At 41.0% G+C, this 26,965-nt stretch overlaps 1 protein-coding gene across 7 annotated transcripts in view; it reads right to left on the bottom strand.

Annotated features, from left to right (window-relative positions):
* ARHGEF28 (Rho guanine nucleotide exchange factor 28) overlaps positions 1-26,965 on the bottom strand; it is a 130,080-nt gene that overhangs the window by 63,291 nt on the left and 39,824 nt on the right. For 4 of the 7 annotated variants that reach the window (XM_084503444.1, XM_084503445.1, XM_084503443.1 and 1 more), the window contains exons 5-9: positions 22,375-22,558; positions 20,308-20,488; positions 14,749-14,821; positions 10,580-10,626; positions 9,115-9,175 (exon numbers count right to left, since the gene is read on the bottom strand). In XM_084503444.1, the coding sequence (XP_084359570.1) occupies positions 9,115-9,175; positions 10,580-10,626; positions 14,749-14,821; positions 20,308-20,488; positions 22,375-22,558 (546 nt within the window). The remainder of the gene's footprint in view (positions 1-9,114; positions 9,176-10,579; positions 10,627-14,748; positions 14,822-20,307; positions 20,489-22,374; positions 22,559-26,965) is intronic. The other 3 variants (XM_084503448.1, XM_084503447.1, XM_084503446.1) reach the window with 1 other exon arrangement.

Raw genomic sequence — 26,965 nt, forward strand, 5'->3', positions numbered from 1 at the left:
AAGGCTAATGCTTTTGATAAATACTAATGCAATGCTTTAAATTCTTTCACCTAACGCTTGCCAAAACACACCCATACGATATAAATGTTTTTCAGAGATATTACAGTCTATTGTCTATTGTCTGACCACTCCCTCCGCTCGTGGCAAGACGGAAGGAAGTACAGGAATGTCACCAACATTTACAGTTTCCATGGAACAGCACCATCACCTCCCCAAGGCACTTAGAGGACAGCCTCATAGTGAAGTGGTGTGGGGGATGTGGTCTCCCTCTCCTGAAACACTGCTAAAACAGCCCCATAGCTGGTAGTTAGCTCCCTGGCAGGCCAGAAAGAGAAGATCCCTTTGAGTTAGGTGCCCCGTTCCCAGATGGAGAACAGATCTACGGGGCTAATGACCCCAGAAACAGGACCGGTGATGGTCGACATAGGGTGTGGGTGTTGAGAACTGCATGAGCAATGGTTTTGACAGAAATGCCCTCCCTGGTTTGCTCTGAACAGTCCTCACCAACATTAGGGACAAAGTTGATTTCCGCCAGCTTCATTCTGTCCCAGGACCAGCAGAGTTCATTTCCCAAAACTGTGGAGAAGACTTTGACAAGGAAAGATAGCATAGAAAAGGCTACATGCTTTTCTCCACCAACCTCTGTGACCCACAGGTCCATGTGACTTTTCTACCATCTTCACTCCATTGTTTGTCTAAGGTCACAGAAAGGACCTGCCAATGTACCTGGACAAAATATCTACATTACCTGACAGTAATCGCTGTTTTGAAAATTCAGCAAATGTGAATTAAAGGCGACTGAAAGCAAAGTGCTACCAGCCAGTTCCCACACACCAAGCACAAACCCAACCCAAATGTTCTTTCCACCTGCCCACAGCAATTATATGGTGACTGTGAAGATCACTGTCAGCAACAGCATCACAGTTCCCATAAGACAGCTTGTCATGAAAAAAAAAAAAAAAAATCTTTACCACCTCTCTTCTCTGCCAAACACCTGGGTCTTTTTTATAGAAGTTTATACTGGAATTGTCAGAAAACTTTGCCACATCTCTCTTCTCCCCATCTCCCTTTCCCAAATCATTGATGAATACACTGAAAAACACAGAACAAAGTCCAGATCCTTAAGATCTTGGCAGATGACCTCCCCAATTCGTTTTTATGATCTTTCTTACTGCTGAGCTTCCAATGGATGATTCATTCATTCAGTTTAGAGAACTGTCTTTTCTGATGTATTTATTTCCTTTCTTTGTGCACAAGCAGAGGAGATCTGAGAAGGTCTCCCACTAGCAACAAAACAACTTGGAATTTAAACTGCATAGCAGTGGATCACAAAAAGATTCAAGCAGCATTCACTGGCCATCATCACTGCCCAAATTTTGACAGTATTTGGTAGAACCTGTCTCTTTCATTGAAACTGCATGCAAAACTCCCTGTCCCATGTCACCGTCAAGGGGAATACTGCAGGGAAGGGGAAAAGTACTGGAGAGGAAGTGGGAATTGCAACCTTCCTGTACTGCACACATTTGTCAGCAAACACACATGCTTTTCACTGTTTCAGCCCCACCAATGCTAAAGGTTAGTGCTAGCAACAGCCTTGTGAAAGATCATCATTGTTTATCATTATGGAGCCTCTTCCTCTCACCACCATTTACAGAGGCAGATTTTTCTCTACTAGAAAAGCCCTAGGTGAAGGTAAATATCAAAGCCAAGTAAATCCTGAGATAAGATTAAATGGCCCTGAGCCCTCAGTCCTCTCATCTCCTACATGAAATACTTGCAAGCATTCTCCACCTTTCATAAATAAAACATAAAGATGTGGTGCTATAAATTTGGGTTGATTTTTTCTTTTATTTTTTTGTGCAATTTCTTGCGCAGTAGTCTGACGATGAACCAAGATGCTACAGCTTCACAGAGACCCCAGTGAGAGTGGCAGGCCACCTGACCTGTCTCTAAAAATGCTGTTGTACACAAATAAGAGTTTACTGAAGCACTCACGTCACAGCAGACAACAGAAGAAGCAGAGCCAATTTGCGTGCACTGCATTCTGGTTCACTTTAAGCTAGATTGCCAATCCAAGCATTTTTATGTTCCATTGCATTTATTTCCCCAGGGATATATCCTTTTACTAACTCCAGACAGTGCACATAGACTCACAGTGTCGTAAATGATCCAGACTGAAGGAGGCCATAACATCTACATTTTTTATCTAACTCTTCAGCTACTCACTTGCAGGTGTATTTCTAATTACAATGTGAATTATAAAATTATTTTTGAAGGCTGTTCTGCACATTTTTTCTTTGAAACAATAAAGACAACTTCAGTTAGAATGGATTTAATGAGAATAATGTTTTCATGTTAAAAATACCATGTTTATGACAGTCAATGAAAGTGCATCATTCCACAAAGATCTACTGGTAATACTTATCTTCCCTTTGAAAAGCAACTGCTTCGTATTTCTTTGCTAAACTAAAGGAGCAATTCACCTTTAACAATACAAGAGAACCAGGTTTGCATAAACAATACTAGTACTGCAAAATCTTTGGATAACACCCAAGAGACTGGGATGAAGAAGAGCTCAGTGCTTACAAAACTGAGGCAAAGCGCTACCTCTGCTCAACCCTGAGTCATTCTAGCTCCAAAGAGCCACTGGACAAAAAGCATTATTTCAGGCTTTGTCCCAAATGCATTGGCCAGTTTACTGTACTGATATTATGGTTTCACAGTGTTCTTCAGATCCAGAGCTTTCTGAAATCTGGTTCATGACTCACTGGATATGCTTTCCTTTTTTTAAAAAAATAAATAAATATATATATATATATATACACATATATAAAATATCTACAATATATGTTATATATTTTATATATGTGTGTAATAATAATATATATTGATATGTATATAATATATATGTAGATAATATATATAGATAAGATATGCTTTCTTTTTTTAAATATATATATATATGTATATATTCACCTGGTTGTTTAGGATAACAAGTTTCAGTTTGGGTAACTAGCTCATTAATACTACTTTCATGTGACAGCGGTCAGTATGCCCTGACTCCTGAAACAACCACTAAGCTGTTCCAGCAACGTACATAGTGAAATAATTTGACTAAATGCTCTCCTTGTCCAGCATCTACTCACATCAAAAGGGTAGCTGGGATATGCAGTCCAACTGTGGACAGAAAGCTCATTGCTGTTTGTCTCATATCTTGATGAAAAGGTCTCCTGAGTTTATTTGCAAATGCTTGAGAATTAAGGGCTAGGATAAACAGAAATTTCTTCCTGGTTTCTGCTCCACTAAGTCCTGTGCAAGTCCCAGTAATGCAGACAACACACGTGGCCGTACATGAAAACACACCAAAGTTTGAATTGGACCTCACTCATACTGAAGTTTTGCCAATGACTTGGTTGTTGAGTCTACAATTACACTGGCAACCTGAGCAGCCAAAAAGTTCACCAAAGACCCGATTCATTAAACATTCAATTTTCCATGTTTCAGGGAAGATTTCAAGGGAAGGGCTGCTTCTCAAGGAGGAGGAAAGCTGAGAAATGTGATCATTTGTGCATTTTCAAGACTACAACTGTTCTCTTCACAATATAGTTCTGGAATACATTTCATATTTAAAGAGTAGCTTGACATTAGATATATCCCAGATTGTTTATTTACGTTAGAGTGAAATGAGACTGGGCAGAAGACAGGCGAAAGAGCTTATTTAAACATCAGAAAAAAGAGCCTCTTTTTGAAGGATTATTTTGTTGAGCAAATTTGTTTTGGATTTTAGGCAGAGGAGGAGGACAAGTTCTGGGAAGCCAGACAGCACATGTTTGTAGCTTGTTCATTTTTCTTTCTGTCTTCCTTTTGAGGTTAACTTGAATTATGTCTCAGAAAATGAAGAGTGGAGGAAACTCCAAGAAACAAGAACAGGCTTGTTTTACTGCTTAATGCTTCTTCTTCCAGATTTCTCCACAGCTTTTTAATTAAGCTCAGTTGAGGCTTACATCCCAGGAAGATTTTCCTTCCCACATCTTCTTTAGCTCTCAACTATTCAGCTATCTTCAACACTCAGTTGTTTATAGACAGTTTAAACAAACATGAAAATGTTTTATCTAACGCAACGAACAACAACAAAAAGTCAGCTATATGTTGTTTAAAGGTTGTTTCTGGAAGGGTTCTGACAGACCAGATCCAGGTTAAGTGTCTGTTCTGCAAGGTGCAAGAAACTACGCAAAGGTTTTGCTCAGTAAAAGAAGCACCATAAAGATCTGAGAACTTCAATGAAAAAGGGCACAGTATAAATGCCACAGTCATTAAAAGACAGCTGCATCAATAACTCTGCAGTTTTCTTCAGCTAGTATTTTTCTCTGCAATTTTCAAACCCGTCACATTTCCAAAAAAAAAAAAAACTGCCTTTAAAAAAAAAAAAGCCTCCTTCCACTGCAAATCCATCTTCCTGAACTTCTTCAGCACATCTCCAATCATTTAAGTATTTCAGTGCCTCTTTCTCATCTTATTCTTCATGATCTCCCTTACTTCTGATGAATAACAGATACAGGGAAAAGATAATTGGCATGCCCAAGGTCATGTTGTAAATCCATAACAGAACAGAAACTGAAGTAAAGGTCTGCAGATACAAGGGCCGGATCACCCAGCTTCTCCCCAGGCATAGAAAAGGGGAAGACCGGATTGGGTGCTGCCATGCAAGGACTGCAAACACAAAAGATCTGCCTAGCATTAATCATAGGATTCTCGTAACTGTCTCGAATAGGCAACACGACATACAACTTTCACTTTTATCTGTCAATAACCATAAAATTACCTCCTGTGGTTCCAATCTCAAAACAGGTACATTTGACTCAGAATAGTTCCAAATGTAAATATTCTTCTCCCCATTGAAGGGGAAAAAAAAAAAAAAACACGGAGTGAAAAAGTTAACCCCAATCAGTAGAAGAATCAATCATTTTACAGACCCAGCAAAAACTGTGTCAAGGAGGGACTCTAGACAGTAGAACCATGCTTTTTTGTATTTAAGCAAAACAAAAAACTTTTTAAGTCTTACCAACCACAGTAAGGAAATCTAATTGAAAAAAGAACAAAACAGCAACATTGAAACCAGATTCTCTGCAGATTACAGTGAAGCCCTTCTGGTTTACACAGAGAAGAAGATCATTGTGTTCTGTTCCTTAAACTGATCTGCGGTTAAACTAGGATTTCTGTGGAACCATGAAAATCAAAGGACAGATTCTACTAAAAACGTTTCACAGCTGCCTGATCACATACAGAGAACCGCCAAAATTTGGCATCAGTATTTTTATCTCTCAAAGTGCAAAACCTGGCTTGCAATACCCTTTCACCACTGGCAGAGCAAACAGACTAGATTAGGCAGACACCAGTAGGTCACTGGCACTGTAACTAGGAGAACAGGGAAAATATTTTGAAAATTTATCTTCATCCTGCCTTCCTGAAGTTATATTTCCTTGGAAGAAAAACTGGAGGTTAGATTTTTCTTGTTGGAAAAGAGAAACTTTTGCAGCTTTATAAATGGCCTTGTGAACATCCTCTTTCCAAACCAGCTATACAAAACAGGAAGGAATTATAACTCTTTAAAAACACATGCCCTGCTAACACCGTCACATGCCCAACAGTAACAGCATTCAGCTGTCACCTCCTAGACTCTCTCCCAGAAAGTACAGGGCTGCCGACTCTTGAGGATGACAATGCTTGGCAATAATACATACGCTTAATATTGACAGAAAAAAAAAATCCTTTATTTTCTTGCTTCCCTTTTTGTTTCTTTCATTCACTCTCCCCAACTGGATATTGTTTTTCCTCTCTCAATCTTTCCAGTGTGTTTCTTTCACTGAAAAAAGCCTTTGTGTTCTATTTTTTTAAAACACAAAATACATCTTTAGCAACTTCTGAGAGAGAGAGAGAGATCAGTGGAGGAAAGAAGACTGCCAGGTGTGATTATCACTGAATTCAGGTGTCTCTACGCCATCTACTGTTCGTCCTGGTTTAGCTTTCTCTTGTGCCCCACAGTTTACTCCTGTTTTTAAAATTCTTGAATATGACAAACCCACTTCACCCGAAGAAAAAACATATGTAGTTCACATGGCTTCCCATGTGTGTTCCTCACCTCCCCAGTACACATCAGGGTGGGACCCCAGGGCCTCTTCCCTCAATTCTGGACAATGTGGTGCCTCTTGCTCAGCAGAGGCCAAGGGGAACAATTTTTGGAGTTGAACTCTGAGAATCAAACAGTGCCTGAGGCAGCCAGGTCCCAAACCAAAGATGAAGACAAGGAGCAAGAAGAGTTGGCATCCATTTAGTACCCTACTGACTGCTGTGAGCACCCTTGCAAGATACTCCCAAAACTTTGTTAGGTGAGGAGAAAGAAACACATCAGTCAATACATTTGAAATGGCAGGGTGGAGGGAAGACAGACTGCATGAACAGGAGAACCCCTCCAGGACCCACCATGCTTAGACCAATTTTTGGAAAAGCTTCTCAAACCACGTGGAAAAAGAGTGAGATGCAGAAGTAGAATAACTTACATCCCATTCAAAGAAACCCATTCAAAGAGTACTGGTGTTCTTGCTCTTAGAAGTCCTCTTTGATTTACACATCCAACTTCCTAGTGAGATTCCAGAGTTTGCTTGTTTCTATTCATTCTTCTTCACTCAACCCCCCCTAGCTGTTTTCCCTCTTCCTCTCCCCCACTGACAACCGTTTCCATTTCTCTTCTTATTCCCCACTGTGTGCTCTTCCTGCCAAAAGAGTTGCCATTTAAAAACAATGCCAGGCAAACAATTATTTTTTTAAAAGTAGTTTAAAACAATTCAGGGTAATAAAACTGACATTTAGCAATATGGTTATGTGAGTCAGGTTAGAACATATACTGTTTTTTATATTCAAAGAAACCCATAAAACCAGCTTAAGCCAACTTATAAATTTTTGGTTGTCACTAAACCCTAATTTCATCCCTTTCCCTCCCTACCTTCACCTTTTAGTGCACATCCAAGAGCACCCTTAAACCCCAGCTTGCACTTCAACCCCATCACCTCTCACACAAAATGCTGATGGGAGGCCTTCCAGGCTCTGGTAAGGTCAATGGCAAAAACCCATCAAATGTCAGCACTACAAGCTGAATTTCAGCTGAGTTCAGTAGTCAGAGATGGGAGATGGGTAAGGAGAGCTCAAGACCCACATAGTAGTGAGACCATGCTCCAGTCTTCACAGAGTGAGCACATTTTCAGTTACAGTGATTTACTGATGTCTGTTCTAAAACAAGTAGAATAGACTTCACTGCAGCTTCTCCACACGTAAGTCAACCTCTTAGATGCATTACATGGTGATTACAATTTAGTGAAGAGAGAGAAGGTTCATTTTCAGACAGAAGGTACAATAGGTAATATTTCTGATTTTAATATAAGCTAAGCATGTGCTCAGGACAAAAGCTTTATATGTTCACATGTATATGATATGTGCATGTACACATTTATCTACGTATTTATAATTTATTATTGTAAATGAATAAGATGCCTAAGAAAATAAGGTAAAATCAAATATTAAGCACCTAAATCTTGTTCCAAGCTGTATGCAAGTACACCGTTTTTTCACCTGGAAGCTCCTTTAAGAATCTACCATTCCTATCTAGCAGTATGAACCACAGCCAAAGTCTCTTGCTTGCTTCTTGCAGGGGACCCAGGATCTGCTGGCAGCTGCCTATCCAAGCTTCAGAGAGGAGAGGGAACTGTTCTGAAGCCAGAGGGCCTGGCTTCTGTTCCTGCTGTCACATCCAGCCCTATGCAAATGATGACTTAGAAGGAAAACTCATTTCAGGGGTAAGAAAAAAATATCAGCTATAATTTCAGGGTTGAGAATTTCCACTATGCAGCTTTTCAGCTACCTTCTGCTCGTTCCAGATGGTGTAACTGGAACTTAGACTGGAGCAGATTAGCAAACCATAATCACTCCCCAATGGCTCCACACCCTCCTACATTGAGACGCAGCCCAACATTTTGGTCTTCCTTGACAGAAACAATTTGATCATGTGGGAAGTAACATTGCATGCACATGCACTGCATTTTTGTGCAAGACAAGGACTGCTATTCTGTGCTATTAACAAAAGTATTAAAGCCAGTATAACCATGCATATTAATATTTTTGCTACTAGTCCCAATTTCCTTATGCAGCTCCCATATCGCTTGGATGGAAGAGCAAGACAAGCATTTGGATTTGCTGCAGTACAGGCATTTGACCTAACAACAACTAGAAAAATTGAGAACTAGATGATGATTTTAATGAGAGATTATTAAAATAATCTGCTGCTTTCTTATCTTACAACCATGTCTCTGAGTTTATGCCAGCTCATTTCTCCCTAACATATAATGCCTCCATTCATGCATGCACATCCCCCCCCGCCTCTTTGCACACACACAGAGCAACTGGTGGTTTTGTAGCCACCAGAGCCTGCACACAAGTGGTCTGAATGCAGCCATCTGGGCTCCGCCATCCTGAGCTCAGCACTGGACCACAGGCAAGCCTTTGCCTGGCACAGCAGTTCCCACAGGCAGAGCTCAGCTACTTGTCTTTCTCCTCCTTGCTCTGCTTTGTATGCAACCATGGTTGCACTTTCCACTTGGAGCTTTCCCTAAACTTGACAATACTCACCTTTCCATTTGATTTTCATTCTCTAAATGCACTGTCTTAATGTAGTTGGCTATATTCTCCTTCTGGCCCTACAATGCACTTTGCACTGTTACATCTAAACATTTCCACTTGCTTCATTTAATCTACAGTCACATATGTTGGAAATCGATCAGAAAATCAGAAACGATCAGAAATCGTTTTCAAGATTCTTATTTCTACAACAGTTTATATTCTGCTGAAAAATCCTAGGATAACATGATACTGTTGGATGCATTGTGTATGTACATTAGAAGCATTTTGAAAGAGGTTCTCCCTTTGACATAGACATAACTCATTTGATCTTTTGCCAAGCTATGTTGCAGTGTAATTGATATTTACATTTTTAAAAGACACTGCCTTATGGCATCAGAATACATACCAACAGCTTTTTGGAAGTCAAAATGATTAATTATTTCTTACCTATGCCCAAGAGGACATGATCTTCATTTTCATTAGAAGGAACCACAGCATCTCGGAAAGGCTAGAAACAGAAAACTTTAGCTAGATCTTCTAAGATTAATAGTTACATTTGTGCTTAGTTACAAGCTGTGCTTCAGGCTTTCTGAATTCAGTTCAAATAAAATCAAGCAGCAGTCACTTCATTTTAGTCATTTTAATGAAGGCAACGGATAGAGAATGCCTCTCCCAGACTGATACGAAAATGAATTATAAGGCTGACCTGGTGGACTCAAACTCATAGTCAAAGAAGAGATCAAACTCTCTTGACATGCAAACTCCAGTTTTCTTCCTTAAGAAGTTTAACTGTGCCCAGAGTAGCCAGTAGAGTGCTTGGGAGGAAAGAGACATTTCTGAGAGGGCTCCTCTAATGCCTGAGCTGTTCATGCCTATAGCAGTAGTATAAGCCAGCTCATTCTCTATAAAGTGAACTACAGACTTTCCCCACCACAAAACAAGAAACAGTCAACACAGTACCAGAAACTTCTACCCCACAGCATGATTTGTGAGCTACCACAGTCTGCCCCAACAGACATTATCAGCATAGACTCAGAAATTCATGCACACTGCAGAGATATGATTTTGAGATGACACAGATTGCAATCTCAAAGGAATGGTCAATCTTCTTTAGAGCTGGCACTTAAAAGAACTAAGGGGGTGAGCACATTCAAAATCAGGGTGTAATAGCAGTGGCAGCCTAACAACATTCCCAAAATTCAAATGTTATTTAAAATCAAAAGTCACTAACTATGCAAAAGATAATACCTTTACCAGATTTGCCAGATTTTGTTTCTGTCGACCTAAATAATTTAACTTCACACCCATTTGAGTTAATAATCAAATATAAACTTCTGGCTTAAAAAGGTGTCTATAAAAAAAAAAAAAAAAAAAAAAAAGAAAGAAAAACAGAATGTGATTTCTCAAAAATATTTTTCCTCCACAAAAGCTGTTTGAGACCTCCATGTAAAAGACAATGGGAACTGTTATCTTTTCTACAGCAAACATTTTTTCCCAGTTGAAAACTCACAGTTAACCAAGAAGTCTCCTTCAGGTGTAGCAGACCATGCCATCCCAAGGATGAAGCAGGTGCTCACAGGAGACAGGTTTTGACCCCACAGACCAGCAGCTGAGCTGCAGGCTGCCTGAAGGCACTCAGGATGGCCACAAACACAAGAGTTTTCTGGTCCAAAAGCAGAGCTTGCTTCTGTAACCCAGCTTCCCGGCCCACAACCACATAACAGGTTCCTTCAAATGATAATCATCTGCACACATAGCTATTCCTACAGGATAGGAATGGACAGGAAATGTTGGCTGGCAGGCATTAGTCACCTTATTTGTTAGTTCTGAGAGATCCTCAGATAGCCAAGCAAAGGTTGCTGCCCCCGAGCCTACAGGGAGCTTAGCTATTTGTATAAGGAGAAATCTGTACCTTCATATCATCCTGGGACAATTCATCAGATGTCAAGTTCACAGGACCTGCAAAAGCAAAGATTCCTGCCTTTAAGAGCAAGCGAATGCAGTTTGGATCTGCTTTGGCTTCTGCTGCTGGTCTCTCTTCTCTTTCAGATAGGAGGGGGAACAACGAGCACACAAACATGCAGGCAAGCCAAAACAATGGACTTGTGCAGCCCATGCATCCCCCTAAAACAGCATTCCTGTGGGCAGCAGGCAGGCTAGATGCACAACAAGTGCTATGTTATTGTCATGGGACAGTTATGAACAAGCTATTGAAACCAAAGGCTAGGAAAACATGGTGACTTGTCGGGCAGATGCTGATGAGCCGCCAAAGTGTTCAAACACCACTGTTTCTTGTTCTGTGCTTTGCACTAACTCTGCAGAGCATTTGGGATCTGTTTCTTTCCCTGAAAGAGGTCTCTTGTATTTTCCAAAATTAGACCTCACATCTTCACACAACCACACACACATACAAGGGAAAAAAAATAATTTCTGTCACTCTCTCTTTTACAGTTTCTTCTCAGAACTGTGGGAAAGGACATAACACACACATAACACTTTGCAAGTTTTGCCCAAACAGCCTCCAGCACTATTGTGAAACAGCAAAGAGAAGTAATCTGGCTACAGGAATGCAAATGAACACCAGAATCACCCAGGCTTCCAGGAACATTATTATTTACTAAGTATATTTTAAATAATAACAATTATACCACCATAGTTATGCTGGTAAATATGTGGGGTTTTTTTGACTGAATCTTTCAAATTGAGGTTCAAGTCTGCTGTCACCTACACAAATCCCTCTCAATTCCCCATTTCCAGCAAATCATTAAACTAAGCATGACTCAGCAGCTGATATAGGGTGGTTTAGGGAAGTGCCTTGAAGAATGGTAGGTTATGTGGCAACTCACTCCTTTCCTAGTATTCCAAGTATTTCCAAGAAGGGAAGGGAAGGGAAGGGAAGGGAAGGGAAGGGAAATCACAAGCCCAGTGCAATCAGAGCACCTGTGATCTCTGAGCTCTGCACAGCCTCGGGATGCTGGTGTGAGTCAGAACTGCAAAGGCCTGGGTTCATGCTGATCAGTATCTCAGCTGCTAATTCTTAATTATTTCACCTTGTGTAACGAACCTGCTGCAACAGTCAAATACATACCTTGCATTTGTCTTCCCTTGCATTCCAACACTGACAGAGTCCTGTGCATGAGGTGTGTCTGCATCCATCCTCACACAGGGCTGACATGCACAGGCCACCCTAGCTCCCCGACACCTGCCAGTAGCATGAAGCACTGCCTGCTTCTCCATGCCAATTGCTGGCTCTGCCTGAAGCTCTTCCTGTCCCTTCACAGTTGTTTTGTTTTGTTTTTGTAACTCTGATCACAGTAACTTACTTTAAAAGCTTCAGTGGAAGAAGTGGCATTTTTGAAATGTCACTTCCAGAAAATGAATGTCCAATGTTCTTCCAGATTTTTCTTTACAATACTGAGATGCAATTATTATCATCATCCAGTCTTACAATTCTCAGAAGAAAAGCTGTTTCCTCTATAGCTAAGTTATTTTGCAGAAGCAAATGGCTTATACCTCCAGATAACAGCATTCAGTCTACTTACAGACATGGAATTTCACAGTCAGAAAACAGAGAAAAAGCACAAACTACTGAATTAACCAAAATACCATCTACTTCACCTTTTGTTCTTCATCCTTACCGGATAGTGTATCACTCCATGTATTTTAATTTAATGAAGTTGCTTTGAGAGATTCACTACTAAGCTAGTAGTATCACCTTACAGTGACCCACTACTTTCACTTGATTGCATTTCACAACAAGCAACATACTGCTATAGCAACCTTTTGTAGATAAAAGCTCAGGGCTTCTGAAAGCATTGTGTTTTAAAGGACTGCTGATCTTGACTTTAGGCCCACCGTGAAAGGAGTAGTTATTTGTTCGCTAAATGGCAGCAGCTCTGAAATATGAGGGGGGATCCTTTCATGACACTAATGCACCAAATTTATATCCTAAGCTCAGCAGCCATTTTGCAAAGGAGTTCACTAAATGCAACTGAGAACATAGTAAAAAACATTCCATTAATTGTTTCATATTAGTTTTAGTTGTACAGGTAATTATTTTAATTAGATCTACAAAAAAATAAAATTATTTGAGTCTCCTGAATGCCTGCCAATGGAGAGCTGGAGAGCATAACACAGACTACAAGTCACCAGTACTGATCATTAATGAATTTTCAACATCTAGATTTGGTGGTAGGTGGTGGGAAAAAAAAAATAATCCTGGCTGATAGAAATGCTGTAACTGAGGAGAATATCAAAACATGTGAAATTAAAAACAAACAAACAAACAAAAAAAAACTGCTGCCCATCTATGTGAAAATAATAATTAAGGGCTCCCCATGTATACATGTAGACAACGCAGAATGCAAAAATGCAAGTCTGATCAGCTTGCTACTGATTTGTTTGACACTACCAAACCAGTTTCACAGTGGTTTGTGTGGTTTATTGGATACTAATAAAATGTGGCATACTTCTCTTGTCTGAAATGAGGTATTTTTTTTTAAATCCAAATCAGGCACAAAACAACTCTGATCTATAAAGGCACAAAACTACATAGCTTCCACTGAAAATGCAAATAGGTAGGTGTTCAAACATCTTTGTAGATCTTGACATGATATATGTTCTATATGAGGATCTTTACAACCAGAATCCCAAACAAGAAGCCCTGCAACCAAAATCCAACCAGAATGCAGTCCGTCCTGAACTCATGATTCTCTCTTGGGGCAATCAATACCCACTGATGTTCATTAACTGCTTGCCCCAAGTCAGGCCAAACAAAAAGTGCCTTTGGTGAAAACATCAAAGTAATTATCACCTAGAAGTTGTATTGCCCTAGCTAGTGCTACATATGATGTTACCATGCCATGCCATTCATTTTCTATCCATGAAGTACAGAGATCATGCTGGTCAGAGTATGGCCCTCAGAGGAATAAACTGAGTCAATGTGCATGCTGCATCATCAAAGCCATCCACATACCATGTAAAGGAAACTGCTGTTTACAGTTGCAATAACAGATGTATAGTTTGCAACTGCTAACAGCTGTTTATTGTTTCTCTGCAAATTTACCTTCCACTGGCATGACAATAGCTGCCTGAACACTGATATATTAGATGTGAAGTTCCTCTTCCAACACTAACCAGCAGTAATCTACCTTTTTACCTGTGACCTACACTGTTTCACTGATTTATCTATTCCCTGAAAACTTCTAGTTGATGCCACTTGGAAATACAGTCCAGCCCGGTCCAGGGCCTGCCAAAGGTTCATGCAAGTGCTCATATTCATGCTGCTCTCAGCAGGGCTGCCACCACTGCAGCCACTTAGCCTGACCAGACACTCTCAGAGCGCCCACTGTTCTTAGCAAGACACTTAATCTCAACAAACAGCACCAGCCTCATAAGCAAATGGATAAAAACTTTTAATTAATTCCTAACAATCATACATCAAATATCCCAACTTCCATACTTCTGATGCTTAGGAATGTCTTTGTGATTTTCTTTTCAGCTCTGAAGTACATACAAAGATGCATCTTGGCAATGAAAGAGCTCTGATTAGAAAGTACAGTCCTGCAACCCTCATGGAGGTAAATCACCCAAAAGCACATTGAATGTTTAATAGAAATACATGGGAGTTTTGCCACATGAAGACTTTTGGCCTGGATCCCAAAACTGTTTGCACAAGAAGTTACATTTTTGTAATCCACTCAAATCTTTGTTAATTTGATTCATTTTACCGGCATTTTCAGGCTGCAGTGTTCATTCAGTTAAACACTGCCCTCTCCTGGAAACTACTGACATTTTTCTGGCTTTTGCAATAAAGTTGATTGAGGCCTTTCCAGTCACTATGCATGCCATAACATTTTTTGAACAATTTCAATTTTACACTGGAAAAACAGTGCTCTGTAGGGAGTATAATGATTTACAAATCTCTCATAGTGTATGATTTGTGTATTCCACTGTTGCCTACTTACAGGTTTCTAATGTCATATGTAACATGATCTTCCTGAATAAATAAACAGTATATGAATCTATGCCAACTTTCCAGAACTTTTAGAGAGTTTAACATTATGGAATAAGAAACTGTACCTTCTACAGAGCTTGTCGTACTGCAGGGCATTTTTGGACCTTCCAGTGTCTCAACTGGGTTTGAATTAATACTCTATAAAAAAGAAATACATATCAAAATCACAGTAACTGTATTTGATGTCCATGACATTTAGATAAAAATTTACAAACAAAAGCAAAGACTAGCAAACAAATAAATTATACATAATACTAAAAATGCTTGATAGAGGTTCTACAGAATATTTTATCAGTTTCCCTCTCTCAAGAGGAAAATTACCCTCTGCTTACAGTAACTTCCTTCTCTATGAGAAAGGCAGCACAGCAGTTAGCTAGAGTGGCTCTGTCCAGAAGCCTGGTTAACCTTGTCAGCATGCCTATAAAGAGCAATTTTTACTGATAAGAAATACAAAGAGCCTAAATCAGGACTAAACAATGACTACATAGCAAACCCAGCCTGCAAGCAGGAGTCCATGTACCCCTTGCTGATGTGACCCTTCGGTCAGGCACACACACAGCAGGCATTGCTCCACTGTCAATGAAAGTGGGGTGGTCAGGTCCAGTCACTTACTTTATCAATTACATTCAAAGAATGTAAGTCACTTACTTTATCAATTACATTCAAAGAATGTAAGAAAAGGGAATGGAGGAGAGACTGTCTCATTTTGAGTAGTTACTTTCACCTACAATTTTACTGCTTTTAATCTTTCCATCTACAGCTAGGATTCCCATGTATATGTCATCTCTCAGAACAGCAAGCAGATAACGGCATGGTAGTTTAATTTCAAGAAAGAAAGTTAGAGATGACACTGAATTATTTTAATGTCTGAATTTTGCACCCAAATTGCTCCGAAAGCCACATAACTATCATTCTAGCTCTTTCTCCCCCTTGGTAGGCCCAGTTACATTCTTCTCAGCTCCCACACTTTCCTACTCCTACAGTCACCTGTCAGAAGTAAGCCCTTGCAGTCAGCTCCTCCTTGAGAAATTACAAAATCTATCCAACACCAGGCTACAAAGTTACTTTTAAAATGTAAATTATCTTACTCATTTTGGACAATTACTCTGTTTTGCCCTCTTTTTTTTTTTTTTTTTTTTTTTAAACCCTGACACGGAGAATCTCCATCCTTTACTGGATGCGGGGGGAAACTTAGTTACAAGAGATGAGGAAAAGGCGGAGGTGCTCAATGCCTTCTTTGCCTCAGTCTTTAGCGGCAATACCGGATGTTCTCTGGATACCCAGTACCCTGAGCTGGTGGAAGGGGATGGGGAGCAGGATGTGGCCCTCATTATTCATGAAGAACTGGTTGGTGACCTACTACGGCACTTAGATGTGCACAAGTCGATGGGGCCGGATGGGATCCACCCAAGGGTACTGAGGGAACTGGCAGAGGAGCTGGCCAAGCCACTGTCCATCATTTATCAACAGTCCTGGCTATCGGGGGAGGTCCCAATCGACTGGCGGCTAGCAAACGTGACGCCCATCTACAAGAAGGGCCGGAGGGCAGACCCAGGAAACTACAGGCCTGTCAGTTTGACCTCAGTGCCAGGAAAGCTCATGGAGCAGATCCTCCTGAGAGTCATCATGCAGCACTTGAAGGGGAAGCAGGCGATCAGGCCCAGTCAGCATGGCTTTATGAAAGGCAGGTCATGCCTGACGAACCTGATCTCCTTCTATGACAGAGTGACGCGCTGGGTGGATGAGGGAAAGGCTGTGGATGTGGTCTACCTTGACTTCAGCAAGGCTTTTGACACCGTCTCCCACAGCATTCTCCTCAAGAAACTGGCTGCTCTTGGCTTGGACTGGCGCACGCTTCGTTGGGTTAGAAACTGGCTGGATAGCCGGGCCCAAAGAGTCGTGGTGAATGGAGCCAAGTCCAGTTGGAGGCCAGTCACTAGTGGCGTCCCCCAGGGCTCGGTGCTGGGGCCGGTCCTCTTTAATATCTTCATCGATGATCTGGACGAGGGCATCGAGTGCACCCTCAGTAAGTTCGCAGATGACACCAAGTTAGGTGCGTGTGTCGATCTGCTTGAGGGTAGGAAAGCTCTGCAGGAGGATCTGGATAGGCTGCACCGATGGGCTGAGGTCAACTGCATGAAGTTTAACAAGGCCAAGTGCCGGGTCCTGCACCTGGGGCGCAATAACCCCAAGCAGAGCTACAGGCTGGGAGAGGAATGGTTGGAAAGCTGCCAGGCAGAGAAGGACCTGGGAGTGATGGTGGACAGTCGGCTGAATATGAGCCAGCAGTGTGCTCAGGTGGCCAAGAAGGCCAACGGCATCCTGGCTTGTATTAGGAACAGCGTGACCAGCAGGGCTAGGGAGGTGATCGTCCCCCTGTACTCAGCTCTGGTGAGGCCGCACCTCGAGTACTGTGTTCAGTTTTGGGCCCCTCGCTACAAGAAGGACATCGAGGTGCTTGAGCGGGTGCAGAGAAGGGCGACGAAGCTGGTGAGGGGCCTGGAGAACAAGTCCTACGAGGAGCGGCTGAGGGAGCTGGGCTTGTTCAGCCTGGAGAAGAGGAGGCTCAGGGGCGACCTTATCGCTCTTTTTAGGTACCTCAAGGGAGGCTGTAGCGAGGTGGGGGTTGGCCTGTTCTCCCACGTTCCTGGTGACAGGACGAGGGGGAATGGGTTTAAGTTGAGCCAGGGGAGTTTTAGGCTAGATGTTAGGAAGAACTTCTTCACTGAAAGGGTTGTGAGGCACTGGAACAGGCTGCCCAGGGAAGTGGTGGAGTCACCATCCTTGGAAGTCTTCAAAAGACGTTTAGATGTAGAGCTTAGGGATATGGTTTAGTGGAGGGCTGTTAGCATTAGGTTGGAGGTTGGACTCGATGACCTTGAGGTCTCTTCCAACCTAGCAAATTCTGTGATTCTGTGATTCTGTGATTCTTCTCTTGTGGAGGATGCTTCTTCTGTGTGTCTCCAGCAAACCGATCACCTCTACCCGCTGGTTACAGCTCTGCTGGAGGTGCAAGACAAACCCCAAGAAGCTCACCTTTCCACTGCTTTCTCCCTATGCCCTCCTCCAACCCACATGTGCTCCCTGCAGCCTCACTGATGCATGCTGCTACCTCCATGGGGCCATTTCTGCCTCAAAGAGGTTTAAACTTGTGGGTTTAAACTTTTTTGAATTGCACAGCCCCTGAGAGTTTCCAGTGAAGGCAAGATTACTGCACAAGTAACTCAAGCTTACTAACAATCCTGTTTGCTTTAACTTTTCCATTGCTCTTTTAGACTTGCAAGGAAAAGTGAAGCCACAGCTAGGGAGTGAAAAACATAAATGAGAAAGATCAGGTTTTGTTGGTGTGAATAAACAGAAAATTAGCTTCTGCTGCTCCCTTAGCCATCCATTTCACACACACAAATCCAGTGCTGCTTGCCACCATAATCAACACAAGCTCTTTCTGTTTAGTCCATGACTTTTTCTGACTCAAATTGAAAATAACAATGTGGGCATTTATACAGTCTCAAAATACAATAAACTAGATTTACAGTCTTGGGGCTGAATGATCAAGTACAGCAGTAAATTCTAGCTCTATTTTAAACAACTACGTATCTAGAAATCTCTGACACCCACCTTATGCTTTGGATCCAGCTAAGGGCTGCAAGTCATTTATAACAGAAGAAAAAATAATTTTACTTTATCTTTTGGATATAATACATAGTCTAAACATGACAGTTTGATTGCCTCCCCACAGACATTTCAGGATGGCACCTGGTCTATCGAAAATTAATCAAACACTGTGACCTTCCTAATTATTCTGACTTATTTCTGTTTTAATAAAAGAAGTACAACGTTGATGCTGGGATGGACATAGGGTCCACACAAAGAAGTATTTAGACTGCTGCAACTACAGGAATGAGCAAAAGGGAAAAGCACAACTGAAAGCTGATGGGCTTTTTTCTTAAAGTACATAATTTTGCTACCTCAAAGAGTTTTTGTTTCTAAAAGCTGTGCAAACATCTAACATAGCACATTTTCTTATTCCATTTCCAATACCACAAGAAGAACATGGATTTGATGAGTTTAAGAAAAAGCCAGCGATATAAATAACAATGCATTCCTCATTACAGTCTTGGTTTTGCTACTGGGTTTACTACCGTTTCCATGGGAAAACCACACAAATTGTAGGTATTCTGCATGGTACAGAGTAACTTTTTTTTTTGTATGGGAGCAAATCAAAATCTTGGCAGTAAACACACAAGATTATACACAAGAGCTGTACAAAAAATCACACCTTTAAGTTTTTGTGTTAAACTTAACGAGTAGCTTATGTTCTAAGTTATAAGAACATGTATAATATAACAAAAGTGACTCAAGGAAAATAAGGAATGCTGAAATTAAACAAGGAAAAGGAAAGTTAAACTTTAAGACCAGAAAAAGAGAAAAGCCTGACTATTTTCAGTGTCTTTTCAGCTAACTAATTTTATGTCATGAGCTAGAACTATGATTGAGACATGCAGTCTCAATCCAAAATTATAGGTGAGCACCTGCACTGCTATTTAAAAACTCAGGTTTCCAACTCCTAACCTCCTTTGTTTACTTAATTTTAAGCTTGTCCTGAAGGTATCACAGTAGTGCTCCAGACACCTTACAGCAAAATAAGACCCAGTGCACCATAAATTCCTCCACAGCAAAAGTCTATAATCTGTATGTTCTTGCTTTGTATAATACACTGGGGTTGGTACTGTGAGAAACTAAGTTGTGTTTTTGCAGTAGAGAACTAATCTTCTGTATTCCAAGGTAGTTTTGTAGTCATAATAAGGAGAAATGCTAACTAGAGAAGTGGACAGTAGAAGGCCTCACTGTTCCAAAATAAGATAAAAGCTTGAGAAAAACAGGATGAGCAGTTTGAGAGCAGTAAAACAAAGACCACAGGTTCTCAAAACATAAAAATGGAAAAAAAAGGAGAAAAAAAAAAAAAAAGGAAAAGGGAGAAATTAATGGGTTGAAGAAAAAAAAATGTACTTATATGGTATAGAAGAGCGTTGAGTAGCTTGTGAACCTGTAGTACTCAGGCAATGAGGTGATCAGGCATCGGGTAATAGGGCACAAAAGGATATGATTTGTTTACTAAAATGTGCTCCTGATTGACAGGATGTCTGCCATTGCAATCGCAAATAAAACAGCTTCACAAAAGATCCTGTCTGAAAAAAAATATTGAGATTTTTCTCACAGTACATGGTAAGGGCTCACAGGCATTACACTGATACAAAGAAAAATGGAACTAAATTAAATATTTCAAAGTACCAACATGAATACAATGGCAATGTAATCTAAGAGACAGAGATTTCAGGGGGAGATATTCACCAGGAAGTCCACAGCAAACCAAAAACAATTTGGGGTGTAAACAAAACTTTGATAAAGTTCTCAAAATCTCTCACTCTCTCCAGCTTCATATACACGGTGAGCTGCATTTACACACCGTGGAAGCCCACAGCAGTAATCCTTCATTACACTAGCCATGGGTGAAACAGGCAGCTTCAACGAGAAGGCTACTCAAAAAAAAACAATCCAGATTGCCCACAGCAAGAAATGTGTGAAGACAGCCTGTGAGCGCCCTGAGTTGGGCTGGCACCCACCTTGCAGAGCAGGGGTCTGTTCATGAAGTACCTTCTGAAGAGCCTCACGTCCGACTCCAGCAAGTGCTTTGCAGTGTGGTCAAATGTCAGCGTCAGGGCTGATGACGAACGAACAAAGCGCACGCAGGCATCCTTGCCGATCTCCGCTCTGGAAATTTCAGGTGAGCGGCTGCCCTGGGAACTGGAAAAAACACACTCCTTGAGCCAGGGCAGATGCTCTGTGCGCAGCTAGGGTGAAAATACAATCGCAGCACCGTTCCCACTCCCCTGCAGTATGGCCTGCCAGCATCCCAGCACACTCACTGCAAAATCCTGAGGCAAAAAAAGCTTGAAACATCCACTGAAAACACAGCTGGGCAAACAAATACTTACCAAGGGCTCCTTTCAGTACTAGGAAACTTCTAGCGATTGGCATGGAAAAAACAAAGACTGCTCTAGAAGTGGTGAGTGGTTAGTCACTAATAAAACAAGCCAGTGAGAGCAAGCTGTGACAATACCTATTTCTCCTAATTGCTGTCAATTAGCAGTAGTACCTTTTCCTGTTACCGTTGCCATATATAGCAGTAGGACATGACTGGCAGCTAGCAGATTTGTTATCCCGTCACAGAGAGTAAAACAGAAAGTGTCTCAAGGGAGTACAGCATTGTTTGGACATTACAAACAATTCATAACATAATGTACCATACTGCTCTTTCACGTATTTTCTTCAGACAAACTGAAATGTGCATAATTCTCACATCAACTATACACTGCACTGAACTGGGACTGAGCGAGCCTCACTAAGAAAAAAAAAAAAAAGTAAAGCATTCAAATTCTGGCATATTTCCCCATATTTGCAAAGAAAACCAGCAGTAAGAAGGGCTCCTGGCACTGAGCATTTCGCACTGAGAGACACACACATCAGGCAGAACTGCAGGTCAGTGCAAGGGAAGCTCTCGACAGCTGAGGTGTGCCAGAAAGCACTTGTCCTTGAAGTCATCTGTCAGCCTGGAGGAAGTCTGGTGAAAACACAATCATCACTGCAGTCCTGGGTGTGCTACCCTCTCCCTTGATTACAACCTGAGACTTTACAAAGGCCACAAAGTCACCCAAGGCCTTTGTGAAAGTCATGTCTCTGCACCTGTGTGCCCCTCCATGTGCATTTTAAGGGATGCCTTTACTTGTTAGCAGCAGGTTTGGGCCCAGCTAAGCCAAGACCTTTTCAGCTTCCCATGCTGCCCTCCTAGCGAGAAGGCTGGGGGTGCACAAGAAGCTGGGAGGGGACACAGCCAGGACAGCTGGCCCTGGGGGGCCAGAGGGGTGTCCCATACCACATGGCATCATGCTAGGCAATAGGAACAGGGAGAGAGGGCCTGGGGGTCTGTCACTGCTCAGGGTCTGGCTGGGCATCAGTCAGCAGGTGGTGAGTGACTGCATTGCACAACACTCTTTTTATGCACATATTTAATTACTATTATTATGCTCCCTTCCTTTTCTGTCCTATTAAACTGTCTTTACCTCAGCCCAAGCGTTTTACCTTTTTTTTTTCTGATTCTCTCTCCCATTCCACTGCAGGGAAATGAGTGAATGGCTGCGTGTCACTGTGCTGCCTGCCAGGTTAAACCACAACAAACTCCTGTCAGACAGGTGTGTTCTCTAACAAGTCCCGGAAAAGGAGTACTTGTTATTTAATAATTTCCTTTTACCTCTCCCATGAATCCAAAATTATGAAATGCCAGAATACAAACTCATAAGGCTACAAATTAATGTCAGATGCTATTTACACAACAGCCTGAAGGAAAAAAATAATAATAATCCCTAACTGAATCATGGCAATAGCTTAAAATCACAGAAGTGCATTGTTGATACTAACACTATTAATGGATTTGCAAATGCAATGAAGGATACACATCATAATCTTGCTTTACTTATAAATAAGTGCCACTTGAAGTGGTAATAAAGACAAGAAGTAACAGAAACCAACACAAGATAGAATCATAGGCAAGTCTTTTGAGAAAAAAATTACTTCCCACATCCCTTAACAGATGAAGAGTTTTTCAGGAGAAACAACAAAACCATTATACTCACTTTGTGAAGACCTCAACAAGTTTGGAGTGCCCGTTTTGTACAGCCAAATCTAATGGTGTTGCTCCATCTGCATTAGGTAATGTTAATGCCACTGACCCTCCAGGCTGGGCTGCTAAGAACTGGGAGAGTTCAATCAAGCCTAATTTCATCACAAGATGGAGAAGAGTTTCCTTCTGTGTAGGTTCTGAAAAACACAATAAACAAATAAAATCATAACTACCAAAACTGGTATTTTGTTGGCTTAGAAACATCAAATTAAACTTTTTTTACGCTGAAGCAATAGCTCAGCTCAGGTTCAGACCCATGGAAGTATTTAGGCAGTATTATTTATTAGGCAGTATTATTTATTAGTATTATTAGGAAGTAGTATTTATCCATCTTTCACTGAAATCAATAGAGTTCAGCCCTTAATTGTATCTGTAGAGCTAACCCAGGATATACAAATACCATCTAAGTCCAGGAGGTAAAGAAAACACTTTGAATTACATGATTTCAATACTTCTTTCTTCATGTATAGTATAGCATTCAGCACAAGGGATGTCCCAATATATAATACAGAAGATAGCTGAGGTAATTTCCCAGCTGCTGTGCACAGCCTCAGCAACACAAAACATGGCAGCATGGCTAAGTATTTATTTTATTTTATTTTACTGTAATTAAAGTTTGTGATTTTTCAGGGAGCCTGCTTAACAGCATGCTAAGACATCCGTAGTGGTGCAGTGTGACATAACCTATCACACCTGTGGGTAAAGCATGCAGTTCTTGTGTCTCTTGTCTTGTCAATAGTTCTTGTGTCAATAGTTCTTGTGTCACTTTTTGGAAAGGTGGCCTCACCCACCAATTTCTCCTCTTTACTTTTTAACACAATCATCAAGTTCAACTGAGGCTGAACCTTAAAATAAAGCAATAGACAACATGGACTAAATCATGTGATGCTGATTGTCATTCACTTGAGCCATTTGCTTGACTTTATTCAAAGCAAGATTTATCTGTCTACATACATTTTCAAACACAAAGCCTCTAGTTTAAGGGCAATAAATGAATATTAGCTCAAGTGCTACTAAACATATTCCTTACATCGGTATTTTGGTATGAAGCTAAATATTAGGGTGTTTTGACAAGCACTGACTTGGGACTGGACTGCTGACTTGGGGCCCCAGCTATATGTAATACTTATGGCTGGGCTGAAACTAATGTGAGATGCAATAATTACACATTTTGATATCGAAAATACACCAAGGAACTTTTCCATATATCAAATCTAGCACTTTTTCCTAAAATCAATATATTTTTGAGCTTGCACAGACAACAAATCACGGCAGAAAATTGTGTTTAGGCTTTTTTTTTTTTTTTTTTTTTTTTTACATCAACTGTGCAAAATACAAACAGCAGCATTTAAAATATATATCATAACCATAAAACAAAATCTGTTTCTTATCTAGGGACCATCTACACACCCATTTTTTCCAAGGAGAGACCTATCCTAGTTCTAGTGCCATCTGCAAGCCCACACATGCTAGCCCAGGCTTTTAAAGCCTCTGACCTCTTTTCAGTCCACCTAGTCTGAAACACACTGCATAAACAGCTATGTTTCCAGAAGGGAAACTAAAGGATGTATCAGAAGAAAGAAAAAGTGGGAGGAAAAGGTTTCTCAGAAGAGCATCAGTGAAGAACTTGGCTCCTTTTGCTTATCTTCCACACAGACAAGCTCAAGAATAACCAGGAGGAGGTAGCATTAGAAACTCCCTTCTCTCTCCTTTCTGCTCTTGGGGAAAATGTTCTCTGCTTCATCCCACAGCACTGCTGCATAGCTAAGGCCAGGGCCACTGTCTCCTCTGCAGCCTGTCCCAGGTGCAGCAAGGGATGGCTGCTGCACATGGCCCCTGCCTGTGTGGGGTTTTGCATGTAATGCACACAGAGCTGTGCTGATGTGGGTCCACAGAGCTGATGATATGGGTGCCAGCATATCTAGCAATAGCCAGCTGATGCTGGTTGAGAACTCAGAGCAAAATCTAGGACACATATGCCTAAAAATGAATCACCTGGTCCTGCAGGGTCTGGATGACTCACTAAGACAAGTGAAGGTGAGAGCCTCAGAGAGAAGCTTCACAGAAACCCATGTAGTGAGCATGTGGCTGGCTAAAGTCAGCCCACAGGCAATACAGAACATTAGAATCTCACTCCAAATCACAGCTTCAAACAGTGAAACAAAGGATGATGTGCCACTTCAGAAATGGAAGACCTCCATTCGACTTCCTCCTTGGCCAGATGGGATGTAGACCCACATCTTCACATTTCTTCAGGTCACCCCCCTTCAGATGGAAGCACAGCCTGTCTGCTCCATTAACGAGTAATTGAAAGTGGCTCACCAACTATGCAGAAGGAAATTCAAGGGACGCAGGGCAGGAGGAGACCACAAAAGCAGCAGCCTGACTCTACTGCAACAGAGCATGGCTGGGAACCAGACATCAGTGTTTCCATGTCTGGCATGCTTACATTTACACCAAGGAGTTATGGTTTCCTGGAGATGCCCAGGAAATTTTGTGGTATAAAACACAGTCCCAAGGCCATATTATGCGTTTCCAGACTAAAATATTCACTAAAGCATGAGCTTTCAGAAGTGCTCCTTGCTCTTGAGCTCTTAAATTACGCTGAAGTCCCACTTTAGACATCATAGTAGGACTCTGGATGATTCAAATTTGGCCATTTTTTTCTACATAAGCAACCAGTGCATAAGACCATCTAATTAAAACACATGCAAATGTTTTAACCAGTATTAAGTACACTAAGCATCTGATTATATATTAACCACACCCCAACCCTCAGATTAAAGACAGAAATAAAAGGACAAACTATACTCTGAACTCCACTGCCTGATTAAAACTTTGGCCTTGGGTCACTGGGTTTCAGTGTCTATTGTAACACTGTAATTAATAAAACAAACAAACAAACAAACAGACAAAAAAGTGCACGCACACAAAAACCACAGATAAATTTACACTGGGCAAAATATGATTAGGACTTTTCTGCTCAGCAAAAAAGGAAGCCCTTAGGAAGACTCCCATAAGGAGTAGCCTAGGCAGTAGCCTACCCTAAGCTCTGACACTGCAGCAAATAAAGTTACATTTCTGGAGGCCAAATCTTAAAAACAATGTAGTGTGAATAAGTCTACCACAAAAGAACCTAGTTTTAAAATTAACTTAAATAACACTTATTAATCTCTGCGGTCTTAAAACATGACTTACAATAATATCTTCTGTTATCTCACCACAAATATTCTGGTAACTAATTTTTACCTGTCCAACCCAATGACCTTCATCTAACACTAGACTCAGTTTGCTCATGGCTACCTTAAAAGCATGTTGTAGCAGAACCAGCCTGGCAGTTCAACCAGCTCGTTTCACTAGCACTTAGTTAGAAACAGTACTTAGATCCCTCTGCAATCTTCAACTCCAAAGAGTCTTTGCTGGGCTACTCTCCTACTACTCACATCTGGCTTGCCTAGGAGCAGGCAAAACCTGATGGCGATTACTAACACCTTCAGGATACTAAAATCTGAAATATAAAGCTTAAGGTCTGCAAGATAAATAGGAAGGTAAATGAGTTCTTCCAATACAACGAAAATATTTTTCACCAAAAGGATGGTCAAACATTGGGACAGGCTACCCAGAGGGGTTACGGACCCCTCTGTCCTTTGGAGGTACTCAAAATTTGAAATTGAGCAACCTGATCCAACTCTGATGCTAGCCACGAGCAGGGGGCAGGAACAGACCACCTCCAGCAATCCTGTCCATCTAAATCCTGCATTCTGCTATGGTTCTATTTATGATTAGCAATACCAAAGGGGAGGGGGGGGGAAAAAAAAAAAAAAAAAAAAGTAAAGTTCTGATTTTTTTAGCAACTTTTTTCATAAGAACAGCTTCCAGTCTCAATTCTTCTCTTTTACTCTTCCTCTTCTGGCTCCTCAATGGCAGGGAACAAATGGCATTTTCCCATATTTTTTCATTTTCATTTACTCTTCCCTTGAGGAAGATTTGTAATGTGGCAAAATGGCAAAACAAATGCAACAATAAATAAAAATACCACATCAAGAAACAAAAATAAAGATGTGGTGAAAAAAAAACACAACATAATTCATTGAACTTCATTCAGCGGCCAAAAAAAAAAAAAAAAAAAAAAAGGAAGAAAAACAGGAAACAATGAAAACATAAGATTTCTTCAACAAATTCATATTTAAGTGGTATAAAATACCATTTTCCATCAAGACACACAAAAAAACAATTACTAACATTTGAAAGATGCAGTGCTGGCTGATTCATACAAGGTTAGATACCACAAGCAGGTGGTGCTGTAAAGGATATGCACTATCAGGACGTTGTTTTGCATCGCATCCCGGTTCTCCAGCCAAAACACCCTGTTTGAGTTACACTGAGCTGAGCCAACACAATCTGTTTTAAACATTATATAAATCCCTTTGTTCTTCCTTGCACCTGAATCTCTTCCTACGTCCAAAACAATAAACTAAAAACAAATATTTCTCTCTGACAGAAATGACTAAGCCCTTTCTGGGCTATGAATCTCATTCATTTCC

The sequence above is a fragment of the Aythya ferina genome (assembly GCF_964211825.1).
Source record: "Aythya ferina genome assembly, chromosome: Z".
Lineage (NCBI taxonomy): Eukaryota > Metazoa > Chordata > Aves > Anseriformes > Anatidae > Aythya > Aythya ferina.